At 44.7% G+C, this 24,344-nt stretch overlaps 1 protein-coding gene across 1 annotated transcript in view; it reads left to right on the top strand.

Annotated features, from left to right (window-relative positions):
• HLCS (holocarboxylase synthetase) overlaps positions 1-24,344 on the top strand; it is a 225,956-nt gene that overhangs the window by 56,217 nt on the left and 145,395 nt on the right. Inside the window, exon 6 of the mRNA XM_025380559.1 lies at positions 15,920-16,191. Within this exon, the coding sequence (XP_025236344.1) occupies positions 15,920-16,191 (272 nt within the window). The remainder of the gene's footprint in view (positions 1-15,919; positions 16,192-24,344) is intronic.

Here is a 24,344-nt window from a genome sequence, read left to right on the forward strand (position 1 = left end):
AGAGGAGGATGGCTGGATGGATTCCAGGCTTGTTGCCAGGGCTGAGATGAGTGGTCTCTAACCCAGAGGCCAGGGGAGGGGGCAGGAGAGGCGGCACAGAGTGCAGCTGGCTGCTGGGGACACATAGGGCCAGCTGGAGCGTGTTCTCCACGGGATGAGGGTGGCTGCTTGGCTGCAGCCCATTACTGCTGTGTGGAAAGAGTTGCTGCTTCTTCAAAAGAGGCAGGAAATGTGATATGAAATATCTCAATTTTTAAGTGTTGCAACTGGTTCAAAATGTGGGCTAAATAAACCATGTCTCCAGGTTCATTTTGGCCCGAGGGTGTCCCTAAGCGACAGTCAGCCTGGATGTTTGTGAAAATGGACTGGTTTCAGCAAAGTAAGCCACTGGAAGGTGGAAGCCCTCCAGATCCTTTCACTTTTGCGTGCCAGTGCTTGGGGCTAGTGGCAGAACACAGGGTGGGAAGCAGGAAGCAGGAAGCAGCAGTCTTCGGAACCCATGCCAGGGTGCAGCGCCGTGCAGTGTGGAATCTGGACAGATCAGGCAGGGGTTGGTTAGACCACAGGGGACCAGTGTGGCTAGACAGAAGCTGCTGCATAAAGGACCAGGCTGGTGAGGAGGTGCACACACACAGACACCCAGACAGGCACCTCGCAAACCTGCATGGAGCCTTGCTTTGCTTGGTACTGGTGCTCTGAATAAACATCCACCCCAAGGGTTGTCAAATGATCAATCCCTGCCTTAAATGAAGTCAGGAAAAAATAAAAAAAAACCAGTCCTACGTCAAGAGTGCCATTTTTTGTTTTTTTTCCTTCATACAGAGTCTCGCTCTGTACCCCAGGCTGGAGTGCAGTGGCACAGTCTCCGCTCACTACATCCTTCACCTCCCGAGTTCAAGCGATTCTCCTGCCTCAGCCTCCCAAGTAGCTGGGACTACAGGTGCCCACCACCACACCCGGCTAATTTTTGTATTTTTTTTTTTTTTTTTTTTTTTTTTTTTTTTTTTTTTGAGACGGAGTCTCGCTCTGTCGCCCAGGCTAGAGTGCAGTGGCTGGATCTCAGCTCACTGCAAGCTCCGCCTCCCGGGTTCACGCCATTCTCCTGCCTCAGCCTCCGGAGTAGCTGGGACTACAGGCGCCCGCCACCACGCCCGGCTAGTTTTTTGTATTTTTTAGTAGAGACGGGGTTTCACCGGGTTAGCCAGGGTGGTCTCGATCTCCTGACCTTGTGATCCGCCCATCTCGGCCTCCCAAAGTGCTGGGATTACAGGCTTGAGCCACCGCGCCCGGCCTAATTTTTGTATTTTTTAGTTGAGATAGGGTTTCACCATGTTGGCCAGGCTGGTCTCGAACTCCTGACCTCAGGTGATCCACCTGCCTCAGCCTCCAAAAGTGCTGGCTGGGATTACAGGCATGAGCCACTGTGCCTGGCCCAGGAGTGTCATCTTTTGATTATGAAGATTTGCTGTGCCATCTGGCTTTGTCCTGTGAGTGAAGACACCAAGCGAATGCGAATATTTTGTGTGTCAAATACCAATAGTAAGATATGGATTGCGTCATATAAATTCCATACGAGTAGACAAATATTTGCTTCTGTTTCCTTGAAAGTGTTTTAAGAATGAGACACCCGTAAAAGGAGATTGCGTGCCGTGTCTTTGATGATTCATTTTCTGATTAACTCGCTTCTGGTTGCCTAGCAACTTAACGATGTTATGACTGAAGCACGACTAATCTAATTTTTTTTTTTTTTTTTTTTTTTTTTTTTTTTTTTTTTTTTTTTTGAGACGGAGTCTCGCTCTGTCGCCCAGGCTGGAGTGCAGTGGCCGGATCTCAGCTCACTGCAAGCTCCACCTCCCGGGTTCACGCCATTCTCCGGCCTCAGCCTCCCGAGTAGCTGGGACTACAGGCGCCCGCCACCTCGCCCGGCTAGTTTTTTGTATTTCTTAATAGAGACGGGGTTTCACCGTGTTAGCCAGGATGGTCTCGATCTCCTGACCTCGTGATCCGCCCGTCTCGGCCTCCCAAAGTGCTGGGATTACAGGCTTGAGCCACCGCGCCCGGCCTGACTAATCTAATTATTTGCAATGAGGCAAATGTGCCTCTGAGATAGAAAACCTTTATAGGTTAAGATCAGTTATTTGGTGTTTCTTGGGAAAAGAAGCTCCAAAACATAAATGGAGATCATAAGAAATATTTTGAATTCACCTCTGAATCTTGTTAGCTGGGTAAATTTAGCAGATAAGACAAGTAACAGGGGTGGAACTGCTCTGAAGTGATGTGGCCTACCCCTGTAAACCCAGCACTTTGGGAGTCTGAGGTGGGAGGATTGCTTGAGCCCAGGAGTTGAAGGTTGCAGTGAGCTATGATCACATCATTGCACTCCAGCCTGGGCAACAGAGCAAGACGCTGCCTCCAATCAATAGATAACGTGGCAAGACACAGCATAACATGTGTTTCTGATCTTAGCTACATTCTGTCTGTAGCAGACGCTGCAATATGTTTACCCACCATAGAGTAGTCACTTCTGTGAATTTGCACTAGGTACAGATTCAAGCATTTACTCTCTTTAGAAGTGGAGATACTAGTGTTATTTTGGACATTAGTGAATATGGAGTCTCATGGGCCTTAGTGTTGTTTAATGTTGCAGAGGTTTGTTGCTGTTTGCTTTTTTAAAAAATCAACTGTATTTAGTTATGAATATAAATCAAGAAAATGCACCCATTTTAGTGTACAGTTTGATAAATGTTTTACATGTAACTACCTTTACAACAAAGATACAGAACATTTCCAGTATTCCAAAAGATTCCTTTGTTACTTTTCTTTTTTTTGAGACGAGGTCTCGCTAGGTCACCCAGGCTGGAGTGCAGTGGCGTGATCTCAGCTCACTGCAAGCTCCACCTCCCGCGTTCACGCCATTCTCCTGCCTCAGCTTCCCTCAGTCGCTGGGACTACAGGCGCCTGCCACCACGCCTGGCTAGTTTTTGTATTTTTTAGTAGAGGTGGGGTTTCAGTGTGTTAGCCAGGATGGTCTTGATCTCCTGACCTTGTTATCCGCCTGCCTTGGCCTTCCAATGTGCTGGGATTACAGGCGTGAGCCACCGCGCCAGGCCTTTGTAACCTTTCTTAATCAATTCTCATCTGCTCATCCATCCCTAAGCCTAGAGTCTCAGGCAATCACTGATATACTGTCTATCACTAGATGATTAGATTGGCCTTTTCTGAAATGTCATCTAAGTGGAATCATATAGCGTACTGGATACTCTTCTTTGTCTTTTTTTTTTTTTTTTTATCAGTGTTATGTTTTTGAGATTTGTCCTTGTTGCATGTGTGGGTAGCCCATTACTTTTTATTCCTGAGTAGTATTCCATTGTATGGATATGCTGTCATTTATGGCTGTTTTGAGTAAAGCTGCTATGAACATCCACATACAGGTCTTTATGCGGACACGTGTTTTCAGTTCTTTTGGGTAAATACCTAGAAGTAGAATTTCTCGGTCATATGAGAAATGTGTGTTTAACTTTACAGGAAACTGCCAACTGTTTTTCAAAAACCATTGTACCATTTTACATTCCCACCAGTAGGACATGAGAGCTCTAGTTATTCTACATCTTTGCCAACACTTGATAAATTGTCAGATCTTTTTTTTTTTAAGAGAGAGGATCTTGCTGTGTTGCCCAGGCTGTCAGTGCAGTGGCACAGTCATGGCTCACTGTAGTCTTGAATTCCTGGGCTCAAGTGATCCTGCCACCTCAACCTCCTGAGTAGGTGGGATACAGGTGTGTACAACCACTCCTGACTAGTTTTGTTTTTTTATTTTTTGTAGAGACTGGAGGTCACTATGTTGCTCAGGCTGGTCTCACATTCCTGGGCTCAAGCAATCCTCCTGCCTCAGCCTCCCAAAGTGCTGGGATTTTTTGTTTGTTTTTTTGTAGAGACAGGGTCTTGCTATGTTGTTCAGGTTAGAGTGCAGTGGTGTGCTCATAGCTCATTGCAGCCCCAAATTCCTGGGCTCAAAATAATTTTTAATTTTTTTTTTTTTTTTTTTGGTGAGACGGAGATTTATTCTTGTTGGAAAGGCTGGAGTGCAATGGTGCGATCTCAGCTCACCGCATCCTCCGCCTCCCAGGTTCAAGAGATTCTCCTGCCTCAGGCTCCTGAGTAGCTGGGATTACAGGCAAGTGTCACCACGCTCGGCTAATTTTGTATTTTTAGTAGAGACAGGGTTTCACCGTGTTGCCCAGGCTGATCTTGAACTCCTGACCTCAGGTGATCCGCCCGCCTCGGCCTCCCAAAGTGCTGGGATTATAGGCATGAGCCGCTGTGCCCGGCCTAATTTTTAATTTTAACCATTCAGGTGGATGTATAGAGGTACCTCATTGTGGTTTTAATTTGCATTTTCCTGTTGCCAAATGGTGCCAACCATTTCTTCATGTGCTTATTGGCGATCCGATATTTTCTTTTGGGCAGTGTCTATTCAGCTCTTTTGCTCAGGCTTTAAGTTGAATTGTTTGTTGTCTTACAATTTTAAGACTTCTTTTTTTATATTCCAGATACAAGTCCTTTGTCCGATTAAGTATTGAGAATAATTTCTCAATACTTATTTTTTTCTTAATACTTATATTTTGTTGTTTGTCTTTTCACTGTTCTTAGCATTATCTCTCTTTCTCTCTCTTTTTTTTTGGGACGGAGTCTCACTGTGTCACCCAGCCTGGAGTGCAGTTGCGTGATCTCAGCTCACTGCAACCTCCGCCTCCCGGTTCAAGCAATTCTCCTGCCTCAGTCTCCCGAGTAGCTGGGATTACAGGTGTGTGCTACCATGCCTGGCTAATTTTTGTATTTTTAGTAGAGATGAGGTTTCACCATGTTGGCCAGGCTGGTCTCAAACTCCTGACCTCAGGTGATCCACCAGTCTCAGCCTCCCGAAGTGCTGGGATTACAGGTGCGGGCCACCATGCCTGGCCAGCATTATCTCTTGAAGAACAGCAGTTCTTAATATCCTTAATTTTTATAAAGTCTTACTTTTTATAAATTTTTATAAAAAACTTATCACTTTTTTCCTTTTATGGTTCATGCTTATTTTGTTCCATCTGAAAAAAACTTTACCTACCCAAGGTCAGAAAGATTTTCTCCTGTATTTTATTTTAGAAGGTTAGTAGTTTTACATTTAGGTCTATGATTTATTTCAAGTTAATTTTTATATACACGCAAGATAAAGATCAAGGTTTCATTTTCTTGCATATGAATGTTTGTTTCAGCACCACATATTGCAAAGATTATCCTTTTTCAAATCATTTACCTTGGGCACTTTTGTCAAAAATCAATCAAACAGACCAAGGCAGGAGGATGGCTTGAGCTCAGGAATTTGAGGCTTCAGTGAGCTGTGATCACACCACTGCACTCCCCCCGGATGATAACGCAAGACCCTGTGTCAAAAAATTAAAAATATCAATCACACTTACATGTTTGGCCCTATTTCTGTACCCTATTCTGTGCCAGTAATCTGTACATATGTCTGTGTGCCAATACCACACCGTCTTGATACACTGCAACTTTATAGTAAATCTTGAAAGCAAATAATGTAGGTTTTCTAACTTTTTGTTCCTTCCGAAAATCGTTTTGGCCATTTAAAATAGTTTCTATTTCTGTATAAATTTTATAATCAGCTTGTTAATTTCTACAACAAAAAAAAGCCTTCCGGGATTTTCATTGGGATTGCATTGAACCCGTAGATTAATCTGAAGAACTGACATCTTAACAGCGTCAAAGTCTTCTGATCCATGAACATGGTGTATCTTTTCAGTTATTTACAGCCTCTTTAATTTTCTTTTTGTTTTTTTGAGATGGGGTCTCACTCTGTCGCCCAGGCCGGAGTGCAGTGGTGCCATCACGGCTTGTTGCAGCCTAGCTTCTGGGCTCAAGCTCCTCTCACCTCAGCCTCCTGAGTAGCTGGGACGACAGGAACACGCTACCACACCCAGCTAATTAAAGGAAAACTCTTTTTTTTAGACATAGAGTCTTTCTGTGTTGCCCAGGCTGATCTCAAATTCCTGGGCTCAAGTGATATTCTTGCCTCAGCCTTCCGAAGTGCTGGGATTACAAGTATGAGTCATGATGCCCAGACATCTTTTTTTTTTTTTTTTTTTTTTTGAGGCGGAGTCTTGCTCTGTCGCCCAGGCTGGAGTGCAGTGGCGCGATCTCGGCTCACTGCAAGCTCCGCCTCCCGGGTTCCCGCCATTCTCCTGCCTCAGCCTCCCAAGTAGCTGGGACTACAGGCGCCGCCACCACGCCCGGCTAATTTTTTTGTATTTTTAGTAGAGACGGGGTTTCATTGTGTTAGCCAGGATGGTCTCGATCTCCTGACCTCGTGATCCGCCCGTCTCGGCCTCCCAAAGTGCTGGGATTACAGGCTTGAGCCACCGTGCCCGGCCCCAGACATCTTTAATTTTTAATTCAGGAGTGTTTTGTAGTTTTCAGTATATAGGTCTGGCACATATTTTGTTAAATAAGTCCCTAAATATTTCAGATCTATTGATGCTATCAAAATGATATTTTAAAGAAGTTCAGACTCCAAATATTTATTTTTAGTATATAGAAATGCACCCAATTTTTGCATTTTTTTTTTTTTTTGAGATGGAATCTCACTCTGTCACCCAGGCTGGAGTGCAATGGTGCAATCTCAGCTCACTGCAACTTCTGCCTCCCAGGTTCAAGCGATTCTCGTGTCTCCGCCTCCCAAGTACCTGGGATTATAGGCATGTGCCACAACTTCCAGCTAATTTTTGTATTTTTAGTAGAGGTGGGGTTTCACCATGTTAGCCAGGCTGGTCTCAAACTCCTGACCTCAACTGATCCACCCGCTTTGGCCTCCCAAAGTGCTGGGATTATAGGCGTGAGCCACTGTGCCCTGCCAATTTTTGTATATTGACCTTGTATCCTGCAGCCTTGCTAAACTCACTTATAAGTTCTAGTTTTTTTTTGTTTTTTTTTGTTTGTTTGTTTCTTTTTAAAGATTCCTTGGGATTTTCATGTCCTGTGCAACATGTCCCAATAAAAGACAAAAAATATATTCACCTTTCTTGAGAATGCCTGGGTGCTGTGGATGATTTAAAAGGGCCACATTTATGTGACTATAAAGCATTCAGCTGTTGGTTCCACCCAAATTGTATTTAATTAACCTGAAATCCTAGAGGAAGAGAAATACTTAAATTCTTGAAGTTTAAATGTTAGAAAAATAACATTAATTAGAATTTTATAAACCCCCTTGAAGTGGAATCTGATAGTGGTTGTTTGTTGTCAATAGAACTAGCTGTAATGATTTCAAAGATTGTGTATTTCTTTTTGATGCTCATGTAGCCATCTCAAGACCATACTTTCTTATTGTCATTTTTGAGTTTTACCTCTTGATTACCTATCTATCTGTTATTTGGAGAGTTTTCTTTGTTAAGGTTTTAATATGCATTTATACAGTAAATGCTTATTAAGCATGCACTTTTGTCCTAGGTTCCACGGATACAGTTGGGAGCGAAACAGGAACATATGTATATTATCTTTCTGGAACTTATATTCTAATAAGGCAGTGTGGCATTGAATAAGCAGTTACACAAATTATGTATAGTCGTGATAAGTGCTATAAAGTAACTAAGGGTTTATGAAAGTTTGTGAACGGCTGTGGGTCAGAGACATCCTTCCTATGGAAGTGACGTTTTAGCTATCCTCCGGTAGTTGAGTTCAAAGAAATGGGTAGATTTATGGATTGCAGAGTGGGTAGTGCTACTTATATGTCAGCCCACTTATCTTGATGTCTATGATCCAAACCTTTTTTCTTCAGTAACATTTTTACATTGCATGATCATTAGGAGAGTTTAGGCAAGAGTCATGAATTAATTCCTTTTCCCTACATGTATTATTAGCAGCTATATGTGCAGCTCTCAAGTCATAATCATAATTTGAGTGCATTTGAGAAGACATGCCGGTCAGATTTACATCAAACAGATAGTAATTTTGGTATTTCTTACAACCAGAATTTTATTCAGAATTTTTACGTTGTCCAGGGATAATGGTGGAGTGGGGAGAAAGTTTTGGGGGAGGCTAAATGCTTCCTATGGTACTTAAAATGTATTTGACTGTAGTGAATATAAACATTTAAGATAATTATGGGTGGTATATAGTTATGTTTCTTAAGAGGGTCCTGGTTTCATTTGATACCTTTTAGATTCTCTTTGTTCTGAGTAATTCACTTGGTTCTGAGTAAGCCCTGAAAGATTATGTAAAATAGGTATAAGAAAAAAACCTGTGTGCCTTGCTTTCATCAGTTTTATTTTGCAGATTTGTGCATGTCTAAGTATTGCTTTCAAAAACAAATAATTTAGAGTGTTACTTTAGTAATTAGTAGACATAACAATGATGATGTAATTTCTTGAGACTATGGCTCTCAACTTGCATGCAGAAAAGAATAGGTGATTAAATTTGGCAAGTCAGATTGACTTACTTTGCCAAAGAGAAGTGTATGTTTGAATAGTTTGAGTGAATTTTTGTAGTACTTGTCACACTGTCTTGTAGTTATGTGTATGCATCTCTCTTAGTCTGTTTTCTGTTGCTATCACAGCATACCTGAGATTGGGTAATTTAGAAAGAATAGAGGTTTATTTAGCTCTTGGTTCTGGAGACTGGAAAATCCAAGAGTGTGGTGCCATCATCTGGTGAGGGCCTTCTTGCTGCATTATAACATGGGAAGGGAATCACATGGCAAGAGGGCAGGAGTGTACCAGTTTAGGTCTTTCTTTCTCTTCTTATAAAGACACCAGTCCCACCATAGGAACCCTACCCTGATGACCCCATTCAATCTCAATTTCTTCCCAAAGGCCCCACCTCCATGTACCATCAACATATGAATTGGGGGATTATGTTTCCAACACATGAAATTTGGAGGACACATTCAAACTATAGCAATATCTGTCCTTCCTCTTCTCTTTCTACCGTGGTACTGTTTTTGAGACCCAGTGGGTACTCCATATGTATTTCTTAAATGAATGATGTATGCAGTAGTCAATCTGGATGATTCACTTTAGAGGATAATTCCTGCATTATTCCTGTTCTGAAAGTTCTACTTAGTGCTAGTTGTTTCTTTTTCATTTTATCCTGGTTTTCATTGACTTTGAATGGGATATTTATATTACCATCATCTGATGAATAACCTCTTAGCTCTCTGCTTGAGTTAAGTAATAGTTTTATCTTTCTGTTTTTGTGGCTTAACCTATTCACCTATATGTATCTCTAGTCTGTGTGGTGGCCCGGTGACATCCAACTACCCTGGGGAAAGTGATGAAAATTCAGATCTGTGCATTTTATGCTTTAAAGGCATTGACCAAAGTTTTAGGGGAAGAGTTGGTTATAACTAATGGCCAGATTTGAGATTTGGGGATCACCTTTGTATGTTATTTATTCATTCCTTCTTCTTCTTCCAATAGAGTATATACCAAAGAAAGAATGGTGAACAGGGAATAATCCATTTGAAATTTATCTTGGTATTCTGTAGTCTGAAAACTGAAAGTTAGTGCTGTCATAGGACCAAATGTAGCTTTTGGTAGCTCATTTGAGCTTGACCCCTTCCAACAACCTTTCTGGTCGGGTCGCCCCTTATTTTACACGCCTTCTCTGGGAGCTCTCTCTGGTGCTGACCTAAGCTTTTTGGTCCTGGGGCATTCCTCTCACTCTCCAGCCCCAACAGGATCACTCCTATTTATCTTTCTGTCTCCAGCAGTACCTCATTTGTGGTGGGTTAGTCTCAGTTACTGCTTTCTGTACACCTTCAGCTCACTGCCTCCTCTCTGCTAAGCCCACTTGGCTGGATAGCTGACTGTGGCAGGATAAAAACACAAAATCATACAGACTTCTCACTCTCAGTTCAGAGTCACTGACCTTCTGTGGTGCTCAAATGCTTCCAGCTGCCCTGGGGAATTGCCGCTCAGAAGATTTTCCCCACTACATTCATCTTCTCTTTCTCTCTGTTGTCTTGTTCGTTCCTCCCTCCCCAAACTTCAACACCTCCTTCCTTCTTTTCTCCCTTAGCTGATGATCTTGCTTCCTATTTATTGAGAACATAGAAGCAATCATAAGATGACTTCTGCCGGCCACCAGCACCAAGATTCCCACCTCCCTACAGCCGTGGAGTAGGGTGGGAGCAGCGAAGTTCAGTTACCAGGCTGTGCCTTGTGGCTCTGCAACCAGCAAGGGCCAAAGGAGGTCTGGAACCAGTGGAGTCATAAGACCAGGTGTCCCCAGAGGGGAGCCTGAACTGCCCCCATCCCTGTGGGGGAGCTGTTTCTGCTCCCAAGGCCGACCTTTTTTGCTTATATTGTTGGGTTCCACCCCACCTGGTCTCTGGATTTTTCTCTAGGGGACCTGTCACATCAATCTGAAAATGCTGCTGTTTCTCCCCTTTAAACCAAGCTCAGCCTGCGTTCCCCCCATTCCTGCCTCTAGCCACTGCCCCCGCCTCTCTTCCCCTTTAGAGGAGACTCTTTGCCGGAGTTTTTTTCCTGGAGTCTGCAGATTTTCTCTTCACCACTCCCATCTGACTGTGGCCTCCATCACGCCTTTCAAACTGCTCTCATCAGAGGCTGGGCTCTGCGGCGCCGAGGCCAGCGGTGACTTCTCAGCCCTCTCCCCATGCCACTGTCATCGTTTTCCAGCCTTCAAAACTGAATCAGGAGACTCCCGTGACCACTGCCCTCTGCTGCTATTCACAAACACACTTGATTTTCTCTCCCTGTCTCAATCTCCTTTACACACTCTTTATGATCTCCCTGAAACCTAAGCATGGACCACTATTGTTGGTTGAATTGTGTCCCCCAAAAAGATATGTGGAAGCCCCAGCCCTGGAGCCTGTGAATATGACCTTGTTTGGAAGCCAGGTCTTTGCAGATGTGATCAAGTGAAGATGAGGTCATTAGGGTAGATCCCTAATCCAGTATGACTGGTGTCCTCAGAAGACTAGAGGACACACAGAATCAGGGACACTTAAAGAGGAGAACGTCATGTGATGGTGGCCGCAGAGATGGGGGTGATGTGTGTACAAGCTGAGGGGCACCATGGAGTGGCAGCAGCACCAGAAGCAAAGGTGTGAGCATGAGTTCCCCCAGAGCCTTCCCAGGAGTCACAGCCCCGTTGACGTGTTCATTTCTGACTTCTGTCTTCCAAAACTGTGAAAGAATAGATTTCTAGTGTCTCAAGCCACCTAGTTTGTGATCCTTGGTGATAGCAGCTCTACTTTGCATCCTCTTTTTAACTATAGTCACTCTTTTCATGGATCTTATCCTCTTTCTTGGCTTTAAAAATGATCACCCATAGTCTGACAATTCTCAAATTGATATCCATGGTGCGAACCTCTCCCCTGGATTCCAGACTCACGTGTTCTACTGCCAATTCATTGTTTCCATGGGATTTTTTTTTTCCTTTTTTTAAAAAAAACTTTGAGATGGAGTCTTTCTCTGTTGCTCAGGCTAGAGTGCAGTGGCATGATCTTGGCTCACTGCAACCTCCACCTCCTGAGTCCAGGTGATTCTCCTGCCTCAGCCTCCCAAGTAGCTGGGAATACAGATGCCCACCATCATGCCCAGCTAATTTTTGTATTTTTAGTAGAGATGGGGTTTCACCATGTTGGACAGGCTGGTCTTGAACTCCTGACCTCAAGTGATTTGACTGCCTCGGCCTCCCAAAGTGCTGGGATTACAGGTGTGTGCCACTGCGCCCAGCACCCATAGGATTTTAAATAGGTATCTCAAGTTTAGCACACCCAGGGCTGACCTCCTGCCTCTTCTTCTCCAAACCTGCTCTCTCTATGGTATTTCCAGCAGCAGTTCTGTCCTTGCAGGTGTTTAGGCCAGAAATCATGGGCTGTTTTTTGAGCCCCTGTTTTCTCTAACATTTCAAATATGACTTGTTAGCAAATCTTGTAGCCTGTACTTCAGAGTATACTGTGAATCCTATCCTTTCTCACCATGTCTGCTGCACGCTGGTCCAGGCTGTAGTCTCACTCCTGGTTCATTTAGGTGACTTTGTAACTAGTTTCTCTGCTTGTTTGTTCCCCTTCAGGCTCTTCTCAACACAGGAGTCGGAGTGGGGTGATCCTGCTCCAACAGAGGTAGGACATCCCACGCCCTTCCCCAGAACCTTCTGGGGCTCCCTGTTGCTCCTCGAGTGAATGTCCAGTCCTCACTGTGGCCTTTGAGGCCCTTGCAGTGTGAACCATGGCTCTTGCCACCCCCTCTGCCTCTCTGGCCCCAGCATTCCACCTTCTCCCCGCGCTCACTCTGCTCAAATGCTCTGCCCTGATCAGGCTCTTTCACCACTCCGGGAGCCTCTGCACTTGCTGGAATCCCTTTATAAATAAATATAAATGACATAGTTTTATGGATTTTGTCCCAGCGTCCTCCTTCACTTGCTCCAGGCCTTTCCTTAACCGTCACCTTTTCAGCAGGTCCTCCATCTGATCTGAAGTGGCCTCCGTCTCTTCTCTGTCTTCTTGTCCCTTCTTTGTATGTGTTACTCTCTAACATTCTATGTATTGTGTTTACTGTTTTTTAACTTTTTTTTGAGACTGAATCTCACTCTATCACCCCAGCTGGAGTGCAGTGGCGCGATCTTGGCTCACTGCAACCTCCGCCTCCTGGGTTCAAGTGATTCTTGTGCCTCAGCCTCCCAAGTAGACAGGATTACAGGCACCCACCACGACGCATGGCTAATTTTTTGAATTTTTAGTAGAGATGGCGTTTCATCATGTTGGCCAGGCTGATCTTGAACTCCTGACCTCGAGTGATCCGCCCGCCTCAGCCTCCCAAAGTGCTGGGATTACAGGCGTGAGCCACTGCTCCCGACCTTTTTTAACTTTCTGACTCGCACACTGTAGCATTAACCCTCCAGAGACAGGAATTTTGATCCCTTTGATCATTGCTCCGTCCTCAGAACCTGTGAGACTGCCTGCCATATGGCAGACATCCCGTAATGTTTGTTGAATGGATGACAGAGGGAATGGGTTGCCAGTGTATGGCCAATTGAATTCTTTTTTTTTTTTTTTTTTTTTTTGAGATGGAGTCTTGCTTTGTCGCCCAGGCTGGAGTGCAGTGGCGCGATCTTGGCTCACTGCAAGCTCCGCCTCCCAGGTTCACGCCATTCTCCTGCCTCAGCCTCCGAGGAGCTGGGACTACAAGTGCGCACCACCACGCCTGGCTCATTTTTTGTATTTTTAGTAGAGACAGGGTTTCACCGTGTTAGCCAGGATGGTCTTGATCTCCTGACCTCATGATCTGCCGGCCTCGGCCTCCCAAAGTGCTGGGATTACAGGCGTGAGCCACTGTGCCCGGCCTGAATTCTTTATTATTATTATTATTATTATTATTTGAGATGGAGTTTTGCTCTGTCTCCCAGGCTGGAGTGCAGTGGCATGATCTCGGCTCACTGCAACCTCCACCTCCTGGGTTCAAGAGATTTTCCTACCTCAGCCTCCTGAGTAGCTGGGATTATAGGCATGTGCCACCACGCCCAGTTAATTTTTGCACTTTTAGTAGGGATGGGGTCTCACCATGTTGCCCAGGTTAGTCTTGAACGCCTGGCCTCAAGTGATCCACCCTCTTCAGCCTCCCAAAGTGTTGGGATTACAGGTGTGAACCACTGTGCCCAGCCTGAACTTATTATTTTTAAATAGCTTATGTTTATTTCACCACTTTTTTTTACTCTTAATTATGACAGTTCTCAAATGTGGAAAAGAATAGAGAGAATACTGTAACACATACCCCAAATACCCATCATCTAGATTTAACAATTATCAACATGATTTAACAATTATCAACATTTTGCCTTACTTTATATATTTTGGGGGTAAATTTTACAGATATCATGAGATATATACATTTCTAAAAATTAAGGACTTTTTCTGTGTCACCAGAGTACCTCCTTTTTTTCTTGAGACAGGGTTTGGTTCTGTCCCTCAGGCTGGAGTGCAGTGGCGCAATCTTGGCTTACTGTGGCCTCTGCTTCTTGGGCTCAAGCAATTTTTCCACCTCAGCCACCTGAGTATGTGAGACTACAGGTGCATACCACCATGCCTGGCTACTTTTTGTACTTTTAGGAGAGACAGGGTTTCACCATGTTGCCCAGGCTGATCTCAGACTCTCGAGCTCAAGCAATTCACCTGCCTTAGCCTCCCAAAGTGCTGAGATTACAGATGTGAGCCACTGCGCCTGGCCTCCACAGTACGCTTATCACACCTATTAAAACTGACAGTGATTCCAGTTTGTTATCTAATGCATACTGTTCACATTCAGATTTCCTAATTGTCCTTTCCAGCTAGTTTGTTCAAATTGGAATCCAGTAAAGAACTAACCATTGCATTTCATTATGTCTTTTAAGTCCCTTCTGATATAGACTGGGTCCCCCTCTCGACTTCTGTCCCCACCCCATCTCCACCATGACATTGACTAGTTGAAGATTACAGGACAAGCCCAGCTGTCCTGTAAAGTGTTTTATCTCCTGGATTTCTTCTGAATGCTTTCTTTTTTCTTCTTCTTCTTTGTTTTGTGTTTTGTTTTGTTTTTTGAGACAGAGTTTCACTCTTTGTTGCCCAGGCTGGAGTGCAGTGGAGCAAACTGCTCACTGCAACCTCTGCCTCCCAGGTTCAAGCGATTCTCCCGTCTCAGCCTCCCAAGTAAGCTGGGATTACAGGCACTCGCCACCACGCCGGGCAAATTTTTATATTTTCAGTAGAGACGGGGTTTCACTGTGTTGGCCAGGCTGGTCTTGAACTCGTGACCTGAGGTGGTCCGCCTTCCTCGGCCTCCCAAACTGCTGAGGTTATAGGTGTGAGCCACTGCGCCCGGCCCTGAATGCTTTCTTCTGAAGTCATTTGACTCGTTCTCTTCTTCTCTGTATTATCTGCAAACTAGATGTGAGTTTTAAAGGTTGATCAATTGAAATTCATTGAATTAAGTTTATCTCTGAAGCCACTTCTCTGTAGCCACAGGGAGCTCTGGGACGTGAAGGGCCTGGTGTTTGCAGGAGGATGGCCTAAGAGCCTGGATCTGTGTTTACTGAGATCTTAGTAAATTTTGTGCAGTCCTCTTGAGATGATGACTTCCCTCAGCCCTCAGTTCCTGATAAACCACCCTTGAGGAAGGCCTCTGGGACCTCTAAGGTCTGGGGTGGGGGAACCTCCTCCAGGTTTGTGGTTTCATGGGTAGAATAGAGAGCTCTGCGCCTGGATTGGGCAACGTCTCTTCTAGGTTTTGCCTTCCTTCTCCTCCTTGTACCTCCATTTGGGGCAAACAGAAGTCAGCTTTGGGGTACCCCACTTTTCCTTTGTGAAGATTAGTGTCTTCCTGGTCGGTGATCAAGTTGGCTTGTCTTTACAGGAGGAAGTGGAGGTTCTCTAAGACGTGAGGCCGAGACCGAGTGTTCTCATATTTTCGTGCTTTGTGTTCCGTGATTTCTTTCCCCCAGGGTTTCCTGTTGTTGTTGTTTTTGCAGATAGGATAATGAATTTCTTTGTGGGGCAAAAAGATAAAAGTTTTCCATAAAATGCACAGAGGATAAAATGCACAGAGGACTGGAGAACTACTTATGAACTCTGGACTGGAGGGGAATCTTGAAAATCATGACAGAATGTGAGATAGGAAGTATAATCATGAACTGAACTGATTTTCTTGGATCCTGGTTTCTGAACAGCTTATTTTATAGTATAAGCATACTAAGTATATGGTTATCATATTGTCTAATCATTTTAGATGTATGGAATATGTTAATCCAGCTTTTATTGGTCGTGAATTAGGAAGTACTCATATTACCAAAATGGCATTATAAGGAAAAGCTGCCATGATATAATGTAATGCCAAATTACGACCTCCTCATTTCTTTCTTTATGACACAGGAAATCCGGGATCCTCTTATGCAGTGGCTTGGGAAACACATGGACGCCGAGGGAGAAATAAAATCCAGCCAGCTCTCGCTTAGATTTGTTTCATCCTACGTGTCTGAAGTAGAAATAACCCCATCTTGTATACCTGTGGTGACCAACATGGAGGCCTTCTCATCAGAAAATTTCAACTTGGAGATCTATCGCCAAAATCTGCAGACCAAGCAGTTGGGGAAAGTAATTTTGTTTGCCGAAGTGACCCCCACAACGATGCGTCTCCTGGATGGGTAAGGTGTGAGCAGGCCTCCTGCATCTGCTCGGAGGAATCCTGTTCCGTTGAGCATCCTCTCTTACCAATAGTGGAGGAGGGGATAGAGTTGTAGAGGAATGCGTTTGACGAGACCTATTAGCAAGGCGGAAGTACTCTTGTCCTAGAAGAGTTAAATTGTGGAAAAGAAAGGTGAAGTTCTTTGATCACAGATTTGTTTTTTATGGGAATGGAAGGTGGTTGGTTGTGCTTTGTGTCTTGCTTCCTTGAATCAGGCCTTCAAAATGTTCTTTGATAAACTGATATGAAAAAATATGTGTAACCGGTGGCATTATTGCTCAGGTTATCATTCTTCTTTTGTGCAGTTACAATCAGTGTTAGACATTTAATTTAAGATGTTTTTCAGGGGCATTTGAATAGGAAGTTTGAATGGCATCTAAGCTGTGTAAATTGAAAAAAGTCAGAGCTTTGTATTTTGAAAAGTGTTTTTAGTACATTGCTATCCAATACTTTTATTTATTTATTTATTTATTTTTGGAAACAGGATCTTGCTCTGTCACCCAGACTGGAGTCCAGTGGTATAATCGCGACTCACTGCAGCCTCGACCTTCTGAGCTCGAGGGTTGCTCCTGCCTCAGCCTCCCAAGTAGCTGGGACTATAGGCACACGTCACCACGCCCAGCTAAGTTTTGTGTTTTTGGTAGAGACAGGGCTTCTCCATGTTGCCCAGGCTGGCCTCGAACTCCTGGGTTCAAGTGATCCTCCTGACTCAGCCTCCCAGAGTGCTGGGATTTTAGGCGTGAGCCACCATGCTCAGCCCCAGTACCTTTTCTAAAGCAGTCCATAACCCCATTTGGATATTTGAAATTTACTCTTATTGCAAGTTTTCCTTTTGATTCCTTCTGTTATGTAGACTCTGACTAAAGATTAAAAAATGGAAAATAAAGGAATTGTTTTAAACTCCCCAATAGTACTAATACTATTTTAGTTTTAAAAATTGGGGTATAGGCTGGGCACGGTGGCTCACTCCTGTAATCCCAGCACTTTGGGATGCCGAGGCGGGCGAATCACGAGGTCTGGAGATCGAGACCATCCTGGCTAACACGGTGAAACCCCGTCTCTACTAAAAATACAAAAAATTAGCTGGGCGTGGTGGCGGGCGCCTGTGGTCCCAGCTACTCGGGAGGCTGAGGCAGGAGAATGGTGTGAACCCGGGAGGCTGAGATTGCGCCACTGCACTCCAGCCTGGGCGAGAGCGAGACTGCGTCTCAAAAAAAAAAAAAAAAAAAAAAAAAAAAAAAAAAAAAATTTGGGTTATAGAGGGAGGGAATAACAAAAGTGCCTTCCTTCAATGTGGGGTCAAAATTTAAGGAGTGAAATATTCCAAAAATAACTGGATTCATAGTTTCTAAGCATTTCACTCATGGGACCACATGATTAGACAGAGGTATAATTCAATGTATGGGAATATTTTGGCCTGTTTTCCTAATAATAGTTTCTGGAATTTAATGCTATATTGATATAAAATGAGGAGCCAACTTTAGCATTTTCTTGACTGTCAAACTTAGGGTCATCGGAATGGCAGTTTTAGTATATGTGTTGTATTAGAGGAGGCATTGGCGGAATCGTTTGGGAGGATTATCAGAGTAACGGGGGCGAACTGGGAGGGGAACTGTGAGCCGTGTTCATTAACAATTGTTGTTTACTGAGTTAATTTGTATTGTCATAGGTACTTTTATTTTTCAGCGTTTCTTAACTCTGCTGCTTCCACCCCACCCCCGACATCCATTGCTTCCCAGTAGAAAAGGAAAAAGCCTGTTCTTGTAGATGGAACAGTCATCACTTGCTTGTTGCAAACTCTGTGATAATCCTTTGTTACTCAAGTGAAGACTATTATACTGAAGGGGTAACTCGTGATAGTTACATTTTCTGGATAAAAAAATCAGATAAGTTATTAACAAAAGATTGGGGGGGGGCCAAGTTCAGATAGAAAAATACGGGTACTTCCAGGCCATTTTTGTTGTTTCTGTGGAGAATACTGAAGAATATTTCATGTCAGCACCATCTGGGAACCTTGGAAGTGTGGTCCTGGAGCTCGTGGCCAGGGCAGCATGTCATCAGGAGGGCAGCACACGCCCTGAAAGTGCGGATGGGCCAAGGCTCCCGCGCATCTGCACAGGGCTGGGCTTCACCACATGCTGTCCAGCCTGTGTTTTTGTGTGAAGAAAGAACCTGTATAAATATATTGCCTTAATATTCTTGGATATCAGGAAGTTCACTTTTGATATTAAACTTAAAAAAAACAAACCCCTCTGCCTTAGGAAACGCAGGTCTGTAAAAGTGTCTGACAGACATTGAAGCTGAGCTTGCCAACACTAGAGGTGGAACCTCCCATAGGATTAAGAGTTTTTATTTTTTTCAAAGGGGGAAAAATATTTTGGCCTGTCTGAGGGTGTTTTGGAATCTTTGTTTCTCTTCTTGTTTGGTTCGATGATTAATTATTAATCCCTCACTTGGTGCAGAGCTGATACTGAATGAATGGTTGTTGACGGCCTTAGCTTTCCATAGATGCCCTGCATCCACTGTTCCCGGGGGTTCCTTCCTAAAACTACGAAGTGAAGTTACTCACAGAAACCTACTGAGTCCGTGAACCTGGGAAGAAATTCCTGCTGGGGAGGCAGTTGCCTTTTAAGAAGACATTTGAAGAGGTCACCTTGGTGTCAGAGGGACCACGAGATAGATGGATGCACAAAATATATGGCTTCTTACGTTCTAAGAATGAGGCCAAAATATTTCTAAAACTATATTTGATCCTACCTGAGTGTATCAGTTCACTCTCACATTGCTATAAAGAACTGAGACTGGGTAGTTTACAAAGAAAAGAGGTTTAATTGGCTTACAGTTCTGCAGGCTGTACAGGAAGCATGGCTGGGGAGGCCGCAGGAAACTTACAATCATTGCAGAAGGTGAAGGGGAAGCAGGCACGTCCTACATGATGGGAGCAGGAGGAAGACAGCAAAGGGGGTGGTGCCACACACTTTTAAACAACTAGATCTCATGAGAACTCACTCACTATCATGAGAACAGCAAGGGGAATATCCACCCCCATGACCAAATCACCTCCCACCAGGCCCTCCTCCAGCACTGGGAATTACAGTTCGACATGAGATTTGGGCAGGAACATAAATCCAAACCATGTTAACCAGCTATCCTTATGGAAACATAGTCTATTTGTGGTAGTAATAATAGGTAATGTGTACTGGCAGCTGTTCTCTTCCAGTTGCTGCTTTTGTGTGCTTTACGCAAATCAACGAATCTCATACTTTATTTTTCAGTGCGGGGATCCCTGACCCCCGGGCTGTGGTCTGCAGCCTGTTAGGAACTGGGCCGCACAGCAGTAGGTGAGCGGTACAAGTGAGCATTACTGGCTGAGCCCTGCCTCCTGTCAAATCAGTGGCAGCATTAGAGTCTCATAGGAGCTCAAACCCTGTTGTGAACTGTGCGTGTGAGGGATCTAGGTTGCGTGCTCCTTATGAGAATCTGACTAACGCCTTGTGATCTGAGGTGGAGCAGTTTCATCCCGAAACCACTCCCCCACCCCCCATCCATGGACAAATTGTCTTCCACAAAACCAGACCCTGGTGCCAAAAAGGTTGGGGACCATTGTTTTAGTGCTTTGGAGTCATTACTGGAACAGTGTCAAACACTAGTATTACACCAGTGTGTAGAATTCTAGGTAACAGAATTTACTGTGTGTGGAATTGTTCCTGTTTCTGAATATTTATCAAAAATGTGGGATACGGCCAGGCGCGGTGGCTCATACCTGTAATCCCAGCATTTTGGGAGGCTGAGGCGGGTGGATCACTTGAGGTCAGGAGTTCGAGATCAGCTTGGCCAACATGGTGAAACCCTGTGTCTACTAAAAATACAAAAACTAGCCAGGCAGTAGTGGCGTGCTCCTGTAATCCCAGCTACTCACGAGGCTGAGGCAGGAGAATCCTTGAACTTTGGAGGCAGAGGTTGCAGTGAGCCGAGATTGTGCCATTGCACTCTAGCCTGGGCGACAGAACGAGACTCCATCTCAAAAAAAAGTGGGATACTTTTTCTGTGGCTCATGCCTGTAATTGCTGCACTTTGGGAGACTGAGGCAGGAGAACTGCTTAAGCCCAGGAGTTTGAGACCAGCCTGGGCAACATGATGAGACTATCACTTTGATGAACCAACTGTACAGGACAAGAAGAATTTTCAAAACCATGGACTGGGTTCTCTCAATGCTTATTTCTCTCTTTGTCTGTGTGTATCATGTCTGCAGCAATTGAGCAGCTCTTTCCTAACGGGCTGAATTAGAAGTGAAATTTACATTATATATAGATCTTGATCATACGATTTAAAAAATCTCTTTTTCTCCATCAACCCTTCCCCGTCATGAAACCTGCCCCAGCTGAAAATTGGGAGTTGTATTCCTAAGGAAGTCGGGGAAGGACACAGTGGGAAACAGCCAGCAGTTTCTGCTGAGGTCCCAGACACCCACATGCATCTGTCTTCCCCTCCATAGAAAACTCTCACCTATTCCTCAAGGAAAACGGCCCTAGTATCACATTCGTTTCCTTCCACTCGGTCAGATTCAGGATCTCTGGATGATGGGCCCTTTTCTCTTTTAGGGCTGGATGTGCCTATTACGGTCTTGCAATCTGTTAGCTGAAACAGACGAGCTATCTGCCCCTAACACACCATGTGCCACGCTGCTGTAGTAGAAATCGGGACCATCAAGTCCCCCTGTACCCCCTGCACTGGCGGCCAGTATGTTTCCTTTTCACTGTCTGGCAACCCGTGTTCTGCCCTCCGGGAATGCTCTTGCCCGGGATCTTTTGGGGCCACAGCTTTGCCTTCTGAAAGGGTCTTCTCTGTACCACATCAGGGGCGGATACTGGAGAGGATGGGCTTCCAACACCCGCTTCCTGGGAGGATTTGGGGTCTGGGTGTTGTTTTGAGGACTGAACAGTCACAGCTTTTTATAGGCCAGCCTTAAGGTTTCTGTAGAGATATAAGTCTCTCAGGACTTTCGTAGCCCTCTAGTCTGCTTCTGATTGGTTCCATGTGAGTAACCATCAAGATCTTGTCTAGACAGTTTTTCAGCCTAAAAACTCTGGTCTTTTAAAGGCCTCAACGCTCTGCCATTCCCTTCCCTCTCAATTTAATAGCAACTCCCTTGGGCCAAATGAAACCGTGGGCTTGGGTGGAAGGCCAGGCCCTTAATCATGTCTTTGGCACAAGACTTCTGGGCTCTATGCGGTGAAGCCTCTGTCTTATCTCCTGCTGGGGCTGCAGGGACAGCCCCATAGGCTCAACTTAGATTGCTGGTTGCTGACACAGAGCTCCTTTCTAATCAAATCTGTATTCTTTTCCACTTTCTTGAGACTAGTTAGCTTTAGTTGGAGGTCATTTCTCTTTGATTGAACCTTGCTGACAGTGTCATGGACTGGCAAACACTGACATTTTGAATTTTCAGAGCTGTCTCCTTTGAGGATAGAGCTTCTAAGAGACACCAGGTCTACCTCCCAACAGAAGGTCAGGACTCCATCAAAGGCTTTGCTGCGGCAATCAGCAGTTGAGAACCTGTGAGACCTGTGTCTTTGCCAGCAATCCCCTGCCCATCTCCTCCATATCGGGCTGTATTTTTATTCCTTGTTTCTGGTGGCATACATGTAATCTGAGACCTAGCACCCCCGATTCAGGTACCAGTTCCTAGGTCAATTAGGATTAGGTTTCACTGTGTGCAACAGATACCCGAAAATAGAAGTCGCTTGAACAGAATGGAAGTTTATTTTTTTCTCCTGCAAATGAGATAGACTGAGATGGGAAGTCCAGCGTTGGTGTGTTGGCTCACGTGTCAAGGGCCCAATTGAGTTGCTCGGCCACCTTCAGCACATGTCCAGGATGGCGATCCCAGTGTTTATGTTTTTACTTGAGCCAGTAAGCAGGAGGAAGGCGTAAAGAAGCCACATCCCCGTTCTTCAAGGGACAGAAGTTGCATATGGCCTTTTTGTTTATATGTTATGAACAGGACCTAGTCACATGACCTACAAACAAGTCTGGGAAATAAATGTGGTCTTTATAGCAGGCATCCATGGATCTAACTGGAAACCAGGCTTCTATCACTAAGGAGGAGAGGAGGGTAGACACTGGAAGACAATTAGGATTCTGCCTCAGGAATGTACTTTTGGTTTTTCAGACTATCAAGAAAAATACCTGGAGGCCCTGAAAGTAGTGTACCTTCTCATAGTGCCAGGGCCTACCAGATTTAGGATCACAGGTGAAGATAATTATTTGACTTATAACACTGCTTTTGTTTCAGTGCTTACTCAAGGTAATTAGAGGAATTTTTTTTTTATGTGTTTACACATCTAGGTGGATTTAGAGATTTCTGACAGATTTTTGAGGACATGATATTTTCTTCTTTGCAAATCCAGCTGAGCTACCATGGTACTGGTGTAGAGAGCTTTCTTTTGATCTCTCTGGGCATGCGAGTGGCTTGTCTTAGAGCATGAACCCCCACTGCCTTCACCTTGTGCCTCCACCCCACAAATTTGGAAGCATGTTTGTGATTGAGTAGAGGGGAGAGCACTCTGAGGAGAGGAAGCAGCACAGGGCAATGTGGGTGCCGCTTGCTGATGACTGAGTCATCTCCACCCCCAGAGTCAAAAGCCAAAACCCCGTCAGTGATTCTCTTTCCCCAGGAATCTGACTTGTGTCACCCAACTCATTTGCTTAGAAAAAGTCATTTCATCCTTTATCCCAGGCTCCAGCCATTTTCTCTGACATGTCTTCCTGACCGTGAATTGCTTTTCCACACTATTGCCAGGGTAACACCTTCCGGATGCCGTATGTGTTAATCTGTTTCCATATTGCTATAAAGAACTAACCAAGACTGAGTCATTTATAAAGGAAAGAGGTTTAACTGAATCACAGTTCAGCATGGCTGGGGAGGCCTCAGGAAACTTACAATCATGGTGGAAGGCGAAGGGGAAGCAAGGCACCTTCTTCACAAGGCGGCAGGAAGGAGAATGAACACAGGAGGAACTACCAAACACTTACAAAACCATCAGATCTCGTGAGAACTCACTATCACAAGAACGGCATGGGAGAAACCACCCCCATGATCCAATTACCTCCATCCGGTCTCTCCCTTGGCCCCCGGGGATTATGGCGATTACAGGGATTATGATTCAAGATGAGATTTGTGTGGAGACACAGGGCCTAACCATATCACCATGCTCTGTGTATTGCCGGTTTTGTTTCATGCCAGAGGTCTTTATTTTTCTGTGCTATTTCCTGGTAGGTTTCCCTGTGAGCAGTTAGCTCAGCCAGTTAGGTAGAGTCTCAGGGACATGGGTCCAGTCCGTGTCTGTGTCTGGGACAGTGAACTTCCCCTTGTTCCAGGCTCACATCCCACAGCTACAGCTCAGGAATCCCTTTGCAAATGTGAGCCATTGGTGGTGGTAGGGTCTAGGGAAGGGGGTGTGGACCAGCCACTGCAAATCCATTGTCACTGCAGGAAAAGCCCCTCCCAGAGTTCACTCTGCCTTGACATGGTGGGAGTGTGGCACTTTCCATTTAATCTCCTGATCAATGACAACCCTCTAGAGACAGCATGAGGCTAGACTGAAACATAGGAGCTTGGGGTAACTGAGTCATTGTGCTATTTTTGGAATCATCTTTTATTTGGCCGATAGCATCTTTCTTGATTGACTCATATCAAATCTCCACCTGAGAGTGAAATGACGTGAAAGCACAATGTGTGGTGAGCAGATGAGCATAACCTTGCTTATGCTGATTTCCTTCGTATACTTGTGCAATCTGAATGAGCTGGCCAAGGGTTGGACATTTTGTATTTGTAAATAATATTTTAGATTTTCTTATTAAATAAGCTGATTTCTCATTTGTCACCGTTTGAGTCCCTTGATGTTTCAGGCTTAGATTTGACTTCTTTGCCCCATGGGATAAACAGTTCTGAAGCACCCCCTGTATACCGGACACCGTGTTAGGCACTGGAGAGGTGTCCTGGCGGCTCAGGCAGCGTCCATGCCTGACAGCGCATTTGCAGAAGCAGATCCTAGTGCATGTGCCAGTTTGTAAAGTTGCATACACCGTTCTTAGTCTGAGCATTGGGGC

The sequence above is a fragment of the Theropithecus gelada genome, chromosome 3 (genome assembly GCF_003255815.1).
Source record: "Theropithecus gelada isolate Dixy chromosome 3, Tgel_1.0, whole genome shotgun sequence".
NCBI lineage: Eukaryota > Metazoa > Chordata > Mammalia > Primates > Cercopithecidae > Theropithecus > Theropithecus gelada.